Genomic DNA, 12,437 nt, shown 5'->3' on the forward strand with positions numbered 1-12,437 from the left:
TAAGTGCTCTCCAGATCTTTAAAAAAAATCTGGAAAGTTGCCATAACATTCAAAATGACAAAATTACAAAAAAAAATACTTTTGTCCTTGGAGAATTTTGATGAACGTTATACCTCACATGTAGCTGCCTGAGCTATCAACAGTGCCAAGAAATTATTTTTAGCTTGAAGTATAAAAATTATGTGCAGTAATTTATTAACTTAAAGTGAACACTATCTCCCACACTATGTACTTTGATTAAAATCCATCCATTATATAAAATGCTCTTATGAAATGTGCTATCAAGACTAAACATTACCTGTAAAGATCCTGTTGCTTTAATTATACCCTGATATGCCATTCTTCAGGCAAGTGATAAGATTTTTATGGCTCATATTAAATACTAGTCTTCAAGCTCAACTTTGCAAATTATGATTTCTCCTTTTACTCTGTCAGCTAAATGTCTATGATGAGGATTTTCCCCATTAGCCTTATCACTGTTACTAGTAGACATCACAACTCTTGATAATAACCAACTGCTTAGTTGTGCATTTTTTATGTTCATGATTGTCAACAAGTTAGTTAATTAAATAAGTCATTGGTCCATGAAACAAAAGGCTGTTTCTCCCCACCCCCAGCCACTCACTGCCCCGGTTTATTTTCTTAAGGCTGCAAGCAATTCGACTTTAGAACCTTTGATATAAAGCTCAAGAGTGCATTCAGATAAACTCAATTTTGGTGGAAAAAATTAAACATTGTTTTTTATATTAAATGAAATAGCAATATGTTCAGAAACATTTACTCTTAATTCTCAGGTCTGAAAATAAGACTCCTAAGAATGACTAAGACAACTTTAGAAAATTTAATTATGTCAAGGTAGTCATAGATCACCCAGACTGAATACACTAAATAATCCATAAATTTCCTAAAATTGAAAAAAAATTTCTTGTTAATGAAAAAGGAGAATGCAGCAGTAGTAAGACTTCCCAAGTGACTTGATCATTTCCTTGGAAACGACTTGAAAGTTTAATAGGATGATTGAGTGGTGTCTGAAACTTACAGAGAAACATTTGACAAAACTTTCAAGTGCAGCTTTCCTAACGGCATGAAAGATTCCTAAAGCTCCATGGAGTAACTATGCAAGGAATAGGAACCAGAGAATTTAACACTTTCAGCATGCCTTCCTGTCCTGGAGGTTGGCTTTTTTTATTTATGTGAAGTGGTGAGGGTGCATAAAAATTGGAATGTAGCCTACATGTGTGAGTAATGACAAAAGTGGTGGGAATTGAATTAAACAGTAGAAATTACTAATATGAATAACTCCCTATACAATAATAAAACAAGTTATTTTTCACCATAACATAAAAAGACTAATCCCATGAGAAATTGTATGTGATCTAGCTTAGGGTATTTGTGTGAAGGTGGGAGGATCATTTATGAGACATGTTATTCTATACCAATTCTAATTCTGTAATGCACATCATATCAAGTTCATTAAGATAGTGCTGCAGAAGTTATATCTCTAGGTATGGATAGACACACAAATACACTTTTATCAAGAAGAAAGATACAGATCTGGATCTTCAATTGTTTTTAGTTAAGACAATCCCCACTTTGGAGATTTAAATGAATTGTTAAGGAGAAAACGTACACATGTCAAATATTTCTCCTCTTGCATGATACTTTCCCTTTCTCTGAACTGCTTTTATTAGCAGATAAGCATATGAAAAGCATATGAAAAGAGGTTAGCAATTTTTCGGATTTCTTATTTCCATCATATGAATTTATCTTGAGTATCTTTAAAAGGTCTTTCTTATATATTAAGGATGCTTATCACAGCCAATTCTTGACTATTCAGAGGATATTTGTCTACTTTGTGAAATGTTAGCCAACTTTTACCTTCTTTTTCCTTTTGCTGTACGCTTGTTTGGTTTGAGAGTATTAAATTCAAAATGAGAACATTCCCAGGTCTTCTCAGATCAGGGAATCTCTGAGGCAGACCAATTTTGAGCCAGCCTCAGGGATATGGGGTAATTCAAAGCCAAACTAGGCCCGTCTTGACCTAAACTGGGTGGACCTGCCCTAGAGAAGAAATGAAAGGATGAACATGCCAGAATGTTCCCACAGAAGGTCTGTATGGCTCTTCTTATGGGGATAAATCAGTGTCAGGTCTGATAGGATCCTGCGCTGGATTAAAATAAAGCAATATCCCTTAGTCTGCCCTAATGCAGAATTCAAGTCAAGGCCACCTCAATTTGCCCTGGGATTCCATTAAAAGTCAATTATCCTGTTCTGTCCAAGTCTACAATGAACTAGATCTTACACTGACAGACCTCAAGAGGTCTTCAAAGTGAAGACTCTCCCGAGATAATGGCGCTTCTAAGAAAAGGTCTGAATGGTGTCTAGGAATACATTACAAAGGATAGACTGCATGGGTTCTGAGTTGATCATTAAACAGGCTCTGATCTAGGTTTAGGTAATCATTTCACTATCTGGGAGATGTATTACCCTAGACTTCGAACTAACTGACTTTAACCCAGTACACATGCCTTACTTATTACCTATTTGTTATATAAAGATAAACTTTTCTGATCATAATTCATTTTCATCTCATGTACCAAAATAAATTCCAGATAGGCTAAAGATTTGCTCCAAAAATAAAAATCTATAAAAATACTAGAAGAAAATGTGGATGATTTCTTAATTTAACACTTCCTAGGTTTAAAAGCAATGGGGGTGGAGGGGAATTCCCTGGTGGTCCAGTGGTCAGGACTCAACAACTTTCACTGTCAAGGGCCCAGATTCAATCCCTTGTCGGGGAACTTAGATTCCACAAGCTGCGTGGCATGGCCAAATAAATAAATAAATAAAATAAAAATAAAATAAAAGCAATGGGGAAAAGTGTCATCAAATTTTATCTTCCCTCTTGATTCTTGATTACACTTAGAAATGAAGGGCTGGACTGAGTACACCTGGAAAAGTTGGCTGTACTGTGTGTTTAGAATACTCCCACTGAAGTACTGAATCAGTTGGTTGCCTTTCTACATACTAAAAACCCTTGGGAAAAAATGGGTCTATTTGTGAGATACTTAAGAGAGAGTTTCAAGATGTCGCAGTATTCCCAGGAAAAGAAAAAAATATATCTTAGTTATATTAAGCCATTTCATTATTCATTATATTATTCACTCATGTATTAATTTCTACGCATATTTCTGTGATACCACTACTAGGGAACATATAAAATTTTTTTGATCAAAAGTGGTTAATAAATAAAATTTCATATGGTTCAACCCAGTATAATTGACTTTTCAACTTTCTGAGCCTCTTGGGATCTTCTAGAAAAAAAGATGATACAGCACAGGACCATCTCTACCAGTGCCAGCGTACAAAATTGACAGAAAAATTGGATTTCTGAAAATTTGGTTCTTGGAATTTTAAACCACTTAAGATGCTGACGCTTAGAAAGTCCTAAAGTTAATATAACTTTATGGAGATACAAGGGACTTTTAAAAAGTATTTAAAAATAAAATAAAAGTAGTTAGAAATATGATAAACCATTCAACTATAAATGAGAATATTGTAAAAGAAACAAAACTACTTAATGTGATTTATACTGATTTAAATTTTGCTATTATAGTGAAAAGAGGTACATGGATGCATTTACTTTCAAGGAGGATATTCAATAAATCCGTAACTCAGCCTCGCTGTGCTTTTATGGGGAGTATAATAAATTGGTCACGCAAAGCACTACCGCTTGGGAACAACAGAGAAATATTAAATAATTATTTAGGAGTAGACCTTACCTATCTGATTTCTGCCTGAAGAATAAAATGCATTGACTACAGCTGCTCCGCTTATCCACCTATAGAAAACATAAGAACTTGTTACAAACGATACTGCATTATCTGATTTAATCTGCTCACCACAATAAAAGCATTATCACTGTTCCTAGATGAATCTTAACTTTCTGTTTGAAATATGATCAACAAATTAATATTAGCTCACTAGGTGAGAGAGTTCATTGAAAGTATTTCCACTTCTTGAAATATAGGAATATATCCAGGTCTGCAATCTGTTTTTTAATTTGCATAAATTTTTAATGGAGGCAACTGACAGTACAAAACCCATTCTAATGTATCTCTTTGGAAACTGCAATGGATTAAAATTATATTGAAATGTGTTTAGCTCCGTGTTCCTGATACTTGGTAAACTATGCCAACAATTCTGGAGCAGTTGACAGAATATCGAAATACAGGTTGCTAAAATTTCAGACTCTTTGTAAACTATGAATTAAATTTTTTTAAATTCATAGTTTACAAGGAGCCTTTTTGGGGACTAAGAGATCCCCTTGGCAGTTATTTAGTTTTGGGTAATGTGCCGCCTCTGATCATTGCCATTTAAAATTATTTCTTTAAAATACGGCATACCAGCTACGAGAGCAAAGGTATATTTTTGTATAATGACTGTAAAATGAAATCCAGGTGGTTCTTCAGTAGATTTGTCTGTGTATGCCATGAATTAGGCTCTATATTGAATCTAAAGATTTTATAAAATACAATTCCTGACTTTAGAAAACTCTAGTTGAGGAGATGATAAAGAGGCATAAATAACTATAATACAAGACAGAATGAGAAAAAAAACAGCAACAACCCAGCCAGCATTAAGCCAAAGGATGGTGCCAGTGTTCCCATGTCTTTCTGCTCAGATGTTATGAAGACCGCATATCAATAATCACTGTTAAACACTTTTGTGCAACAGGAGTAATATTACCATCTTAATAGACTATTACACATATCCTTATATACTCATTGAAAAATGGGTACTGCTTGACTTCAGATACCTCCTTAAATGTCAGCACACATGCATACACTTAAGACAATCATATATTATTATCTAATGGCTGCATTGTAGTTATTCCACTTTTAGGGCAACAATTAGAGTGGCAATTATTATCCTACTCATGGAAGGAGTTTATAGTAATTAGTGCAATGAGGTTAAATCAGAACTGTTTCCAGACCCTGCTTTGCAAGGTAAGCAGTACAAAGTCAGCACCCCTAAATCAGCATTTTAGCTACAATTTCAGTAACTACTGTCGGATTTCAGATGTGAGTCCTATTTTGATCTCTTAAAAATAACTCAGGGAGGGCCACATATAACAACTGTCTGATAAATTCTAATTAAGCATGAATTCTGTCTCCAATAACTGGACTAAGACATTCATATAAAGGATTTGGGACTTGAAAAGAAAATCCAGATAGAATTTCTGTGAATTTTTCTTTAGGAAGAAAATAACTTTGAAGATGGAGGGTGTGGGTGGGGGAATAGTTGATCAATGTGTTTCTTCTTTGGTTTGATTTCTTCTTCTGTTTGTGGTTGCAAACAGAAAACATTTTCAGACAGGATGGTGTGACAGATAGCTCAGTCCTCCCTAATTTCATCACAGCTGAGTCATCAATATTTTAATTTCTTGCAAGTTGTTGATTACAAGCATATAATTTTATTTATTTTAATTAAACTCCACCTTTTCCCACATGCTTCGTGGTGACTCACAACAAAAACATATACTTGTAATCCCAGGGGTGTTAGACTAAAATCTAGAGATCAGAAACTACCTAGGACAGGTAGATTTTGTTTGTGTGACCCAAAAGATTATGAAAGAAAACATTTGTATAAATAAAACTCAGGATCAGGGAAAATGATGTATTAGGACTATGTTTATATATAGTCACACAGTTATTATGACTCAAGTATGGTTCAAGGTTGTCTGGCAGGAGGGGCAAAATAGGAAATGTGCTCCTACTACTCTTGAGGAGAAACGCTGTTCCTTGAAGTGACTTTAGAAAGATATCTCTGATGTGTCCTCAACATTCTGACAGTGTAGGAGAGCACAACTTGCCACCCCAAAATGTCTCTTTGGTATGAGGGTTATTTTGACCTGAAAACAAATCAAGGCCCAAAAGACTCAGGAAGAAACTTTGATCTGCCCCCTAACTGCCTAAAAAATTTTTAGATAGAGGTCCTGTTCCTGGAATAGAGCCATCAGCAGAGGTAAGTTCAAAGAATATGGGCCAGGTGTGGCGGCAGAAACTTGACAGAGCCCAGAGATCAGAGCCCACTCTGTATCCCATTGTCTCAGCATGACCCAGAGAACAAGTGTTTACCAAACATTTGCTTTTCCATCTCCATGTGAATTGCCCTCCTCCCCTTTGAAGTCTCCAGCCACTACTCCAACCTCCTTTTGTCTTTAGCTGAAGAGGGTATTTAAGGTGAGGGATTCAGCCATCTTGGCAAGTTACTCAGTTTTCCTGGGTCTCTCCCATGTATACATGTTATTAAACTTTGTTTGACTTTTCTCCTGTTAATCTGTCTCATGTCAATTTAATTCTTAGACCAGCCAGAAGATCCTAGAAGGGTAGAGGAAAATTTCTTCCTCCCTGATAACAGCAAATATGGCAGTAGATTTTATGCATAAACAGCTTATAATTACTAAAATTATTAAATTTCAATTGTTATAAAAATTAATTTAACATATTTTCAGGTCTCATTTGTTCAATTATGAACTTCTGATTTAGTGATGGTATACTCTGCATGGACTTTAATGGGTAGTAACAAATAATATGCAAATTGCTGGTTCTGGACTCAGGCACAATGCTAATAATGAAATACAAAAGGTGCCAATTCAAAATGTTTTTGTTTTTTTTTTAATTATTATATTACAGAGGAAAGGAACTCGATACAGGAAACTAATGTTTCAGGTAGCAACAGATCTCAGAAGTAGGACACAGATGAATGAAGTTTATATTACCCATCTCATGTTTATTGCTTTTGTAAAAATAAGTGTCACACCTTTTGTTTTAGTGATTTTTCTGCTCTTCTGTTACATTACTTTGAGGGGGTTTAAGATTGCACTTTGATTACTGTCTGTAACTTTCCAGCAGGGAGGGTTTTACACATTAAAATGTCCACTGTGAATTACACCTTCACGAAAATAGGTAGCTATTTATGACCACAGGACACTCAAATAAAATTAGAATTATGGTGGTTAGGTTCACAGAGCACTAGTGTGTGGTGTTTGCCTTTTCTTCCTTGAGATCTTTCACAGTGCGTCCTCAGACCACCCCTGGGTGATTACCCAGATTCAAAAGTACAGGGCACTTTGTCGCTGGGAATGATGAGAACTTGAGGTACTGTGATTGGATCATTACATCGTAAAGTGATGATAACAGCTACAGACTCAATGTCTAATATTTGTGGTCAATCATGAAATATTTCACTATGTTACTATAAAAGCTAAATTAACAGGACAAAGAAAATATTTTTCAAAGTAAATGGTGATGTAACAAAAAATGTAAGTTCTTTTGATTTGGATGCAGCCTCAAAGTTTCAGGAGAAGTTTTCATTTATGGAAAACAGACAAATCTGACCCTGAAGAGCAGCATAGAAAAGAGCAATTGCACAACTAAAGAGAAAACCAAGTATCCACTAACATAATGGATAGTGCAGGTTATCTGAAGATTCCTTTAAAGTATGGAGGCCAGACACGAGCGTCTCCTAGAGCAGGTATTTAACCTGAGAGATGGAGTAGATATCACCCTGTTCTTTGAATTCTCTTCCTGCCTCCGGTATGTGTGTAGGAGTATGGGTGTGTGTGGTATAAAATGAAGGGTGGGGAAGCAAGAAGTAAGCAAACTTTATTTTGAATTTCTGAGACATAATTTTGTCAGGTAATCTTATTCTTGTTTTGGGGCACTTACAGTAGAACAAAGGGCCATTATAAGCAGCATGGCCCTCGAAGCTGAATTAACAATGCAGCTGGGAAATATAACTGAAATACCCTTGAGAGGGGGACCAGGTGTGTTTCTCTTCTATCTCTTATTACCCTGAAGAACCTAAGTGGTGATGAGATGAAAGCACACAGACATCATTTTTACTGCAGGGAAGAAAAGCAGAAGTCTACAGACTGATCCTATAGCCTTATGGATATAATAAACCCACTGGATTGCAAAGGCACCTGGAATAAAACTTCTTTTGCTCACTCATGTGTAACTTTAAAAATTTAAGCAACAAAATCGTTAATGCCCCTTTCCCTGAAAGCGTTCAATTTCTTAGCATCTTGTGGCCTCGAAGCAACTCCTTTGAAATCAGCAGTACAATACAATGGTTTTCTCTGCCTTCCTCAAGTACTTCTGGAAAGGAGAACTCTCATTTTGTAATTGCAGTTGCCACTGTAATGCTTTATATTTATTAATATTCCCTCATCAAGACTTCAAGGTTTTCTATATATTTGCATTCACCTTTCAAACCATACCTATAAGATAGATGACACCTCCAATTTTCAGGTGTAGAAACTAAGGCACATCATAGCTCAAACTCTTTTTCCTATTTACAGACTTAGCAATACAACTGGGAAAAGGATATGTAAACTAGGGAGAAAGAGGACCCTCTCATCTTCCAATCAAATCCCCTACTTCTAACATGTTGATCTGCATCACACATAAAATTTCATCACAAAAATGAATGCCATTTCCTTGCCATCCTCTTTTAAAATGAAAGTCCTCATTTTTAGACTGCTTCACATTTAGGGCTGCCCTTTTCCCTAACAAACTTTAGGATGCTGGCCTCTACGCCACCCTGAAGTCTCATCATGACCAGATCTTAACAACAACAGCTACTGTTTAATGAACACCTAAGTTATGTGGCAAGCACATTACACAATACACAACACAATAACCCACAAGGCAAAAGTAAATGCTATTATCCTCAGTTTATAAAGGAATCATTGCGGCTCAGAGGTATTACGTAGGTTGTCTAAGTTCACACAGCGAATAAGTGGCAGAGGAAGAATCTTACCTCAGGACTGCCCACTCCCTCTACCCCCCACCTCCCATCACCGCCCTGACTCCAGAGCACAAGTTCTTTCCACTGCTGCCTAAGGTACAATATTTTACCCAAAGGCAAAAGCACGGTAGGACCAAAGAGCCTATTCCACTGTTCATTGTTGCTGCATAAGAGCTGTTTACATGACTAAAGTACTCTGAGTGACTCACCTGATCCTCTGAGAAGTGAGAGTCAGGACTCCTATGCTGACATGACACTGGGAGAATCCACTTCTCTTTCAACAGAAAGCAACACAAATCACTACTCTAATTTTCTTCCTAGAAGTCATCAGTTGGTTGTGTGTGGTTCTAAGTTTGGCAGCAAGACTCCATCTTTTCAGTCTTCAATAACTCTATATGTGTGTACGTGCACGCACGTGTGCCCTCGTGGGTCACGGGCCAAATTCAGAGAAATGCCCAATTTGGAACATATATGGGTGGGTGGATTTTTTCTGTCAGAATTTTCTTTTGGTACTTGTTCTCCTGGTTAAGAATAACCTTGCGATCTTTCAGGAAAGAATTGAAAGCTCTTACATCCTGTATAACCCTTAGCAATGATATAACATGATGTTATAAGTCCATTGTGGCCTAGCTCATTAGACAGTGACTCCATGAAGGCAGGGATGTTCCAAGTTTTGTTCTTTTTTAAAATTTTGGTAAGAACACTCACCATGAGGTCTATCCTCTTGACACATTTAAGTGTACAATACATTATTGCTGACCTTAGGTACGATGCTATACCTTATTCATCTTGCTTAACTGAGTGTTTATGCCTGTTGATGGCCAACTCCTCATTTCCCCCTCCCCTCAGCTCCCAGTAATCATGATTCTCGCCTTTGATCTTATGAATTTGGCTATTTTAGATACCTCATATAAGTGGAATCATGCAGTATTTATTTTTCTGTGTCTGGCTTATTTCACTTAGCATAATGTTCTTAAGTTCATCCATGTTGTTGCATACTGCAGCATCTCCTTCTTCTTAAAGGTTGAGTAGTATTCCATTTCATATATAGACCACATTTTCTTTCACCTTTCATCTGTCAATGGAAACAAGTTGTTGCCACATCCTAGCTAACGTGAATGGTGTTTCAATGAACATGGGAGTGCTAATATCTCTCTGAGATCCTGATTTCAATTCTTTTGGCTATATGTCCAGAAGTGGGATTACTGGGTCATGCGGTTCTATAACTAATTTTTTGAAGAACCTCCATATTGTTCTCCATAGCTACTGCTCCCTTTTGTATTCCCACCATTTGTGCAAGGGTTCAAATTTCTCCATATCATCACCAACACTTTTTGTCTTTTTTTTTTTTTTTTTTAAAAACAATATGCAATCCTAACGGTAGTGATGTGATAACTCATTGGGGTTTTGATTTGCATTTCCTTGATGATTAGTGATGTTGAACATCTTTTCATATACCTGGTGGCCATTTGTATGTCTTGTTTGGAGAAAAGTCTATTCAAATCCTTAGCTCATTTTTTAATTGGGTTATTAGTTTTTTTGCTATTGAATTGTAGGAGTGACATATATTTTGGAGATCAACCCCTTACCAGATATGCGATTTGCAAATATTTTCTACCATTCCTTAGGTTGCCTTTTCATTTCTTCTACTATGCAGAAGCTTTTAAGCTCAATGTAGTCCCAATTGTGCATTTCATGTTTTGTTCTTAATAGTATCTCTAGGGCTTAGCACAGTGTTGGGAACATGATAGGCACTCAATACATATTTGGGTCTTGGCATATCAGTGGGTCCTTCCAAGCCCCAAGAGTACTGACCCTTCTCATCCTTGGGACCCTGGGAGGGTGGAGCCTAGGTGTTATGCAGGCTGTAGAGAGCCATGGAAACTGGAAGTCATGTACTATCTGGACATTGCCCTCTCAAGAGGGTACACTGGTATAAAGTTCTAGACTTCTTTTGCAAAGTTCTCCCTGTTTAAACCTTTTCACTTTTATCTTCCCACCCTACTTCTTCTTCCCCCTCTGAAAACAAAACCCTGCTTGGGTGCTAATTAAAATGCAGAAATGTTTTTACTGGTAAAATGTATTTTGCTTATAACCCAAAAACATGTTGAAAAATTGCATAGTCTGTTGGCTTAATGGGAATCTAAAAGATGGAACTCTAACATTTTAATCTATTACAATATGTGTAGAACATGGGCACACCAGGGCAGATACTGCCATAGGGAATTAGAGTGACTTGTCCAAGTTTAGTTTATCTGTTATTCTGTCTTTCTGGCTGAGTAGTACTTGATGAGCCGAATAATCTGTTTTGTGTATCTTCCCCATACATCTACATCATGGAGAGTCACTTGTGTCCCAAGTCTCCAGCACTCTGCATGCCCACCCTGGACAGGTCCTATCAACTCTCCACCTGTGTGCCATCTCATTTACCCACATAAGTCCTCTATAACTATTCTTCTTTAAGTTCAATGATACGGACTTAATTAGAAGATTGAGTCTAGAAACATTAGTGAAGGGGAAATATCAGAAGAGATGTTTTAGAAAGAAGTGAGGTGCTTCCCTACCTCCCAAGAACATGTTCTTTTTCTCTTGGGTCACTTGATGTGGAGAAGCCAGGGAGTAAAACATCCTGGCTCTTGTCAAAACTTCACAGTAAGGGCCATAAAATTTTAGTGCTGGAAAGAACCTTAGAGATGTTATGGAGTCTAAATCAACCTGCTCATGTTATAAATAAGGAAACTTCATGGCTTTTAAAAGGCCACAGATAGTAACTGGCAGAACTGAGACACGAAAAAGTGATAGTAACTCACGGCAGTGGCGAAACTATGGTGGTACCAGCCACTCTGCTATTTTTGGTGGTGTTGGCCTTTCAGGAAGAACCACATAAAGCCACAGCTGTTGGGCTGCCAACCTCGGTACCACCACTCATTTCAGGGGCTTGCAAACATTCAATTAGCCCAGATTAGAAAAGACAGCAGACTTGAAGCAATGAAGGAGAAGACAGAAATGAACCAACCATTTTGTCTGGTTTTGTTTTAAGTGAATCCTCTGTTCACCTCAATATTAATTTAAATGCTGACATGTTGTTTCCAGAGAATGTTTTACTAATAAGTAAAGGTTTAATTGTGGTTTAAAAAACAGTGCTATCCTAGCACTTTGTTGTCTTGTAATAGCACCAACCAACTCTGCTTTCTATCAGCTTTCGTTGTTGCTCACCTGCCTCTTCTACTAGATTACAAGCTATGAGTCTTACTCATTACTTTACCCTCTTTATCCTTACTCATTACTTTACTGTGCTATATCCTTAGCGCAGTGCTTTGCACACTGTAGCTGCTGGATAAAATGTTTATTGAGTTGGCTGCTGTTAATGTCAGCTTGTTTTTATTTTGATGTACAACAGCAGGAAAGCAGCAGCAATGAAATAAGTCTTCGTAGTTTACAAAACGCAACTCCACATGCTCAGCGGTCATCACTTACAAACACTGGCACTGTCTGTCCCAATTATATTACAGAAAATTCTGTCCTGAGAAACTAACAAAATAATATCAAGTCTAAAAATAAGAAAAGGAATTCATTTTATTTTGTTCTAGTACATTGTTTCTTTTCAGAGGTTTACGTTT

The 12,437-nt window shown here is 36.8% G+C and overlaps 1 protein-coding gene across 6 annotated transcripts in view; it reads right to left on the reverse strand.

Annotated features, from left to right (window-relative positions):
• The window catches only part of MME (membrane metalloendopeptidase), a 292,858-nt gene that overhangs the window by 20,012 nt on the left and 260,409 nt on the right, over positions 1 to 12,437 (reverse strand). For all 6 annotated transcript variants that reach the window (XM_061194549.1, XM_061194547.1, XM_061194545.1 and 3 more), the window contains one exon: positions 3,783 to 3,841. In XM_061194549.1, coding sequence (XP_061050532.1) covers positions 3,783 to 3,841 — 59 coding nt within the window. The remainder of the gene's footprint in view (positions 1 to 3,782; positions 3,842 to 12,437) is intronic.

The sequence above is a fragment of the Eubalaena glacialis genome, chromosome 6 (assembly GCF_028564815.1).
Source record: "Eubalaena glacialis isolate mEubGla1 chromosome 6, mEubGla1.1.hap2.+ XY, whole genome shotgun sequence".
NCBI classification, from domain to species: Eukaryota; Metazoa; Chordata; class Mammalia; order Artiodactyla; family Balaenidae; genus Eubalaena; species Eubalaena glacialis.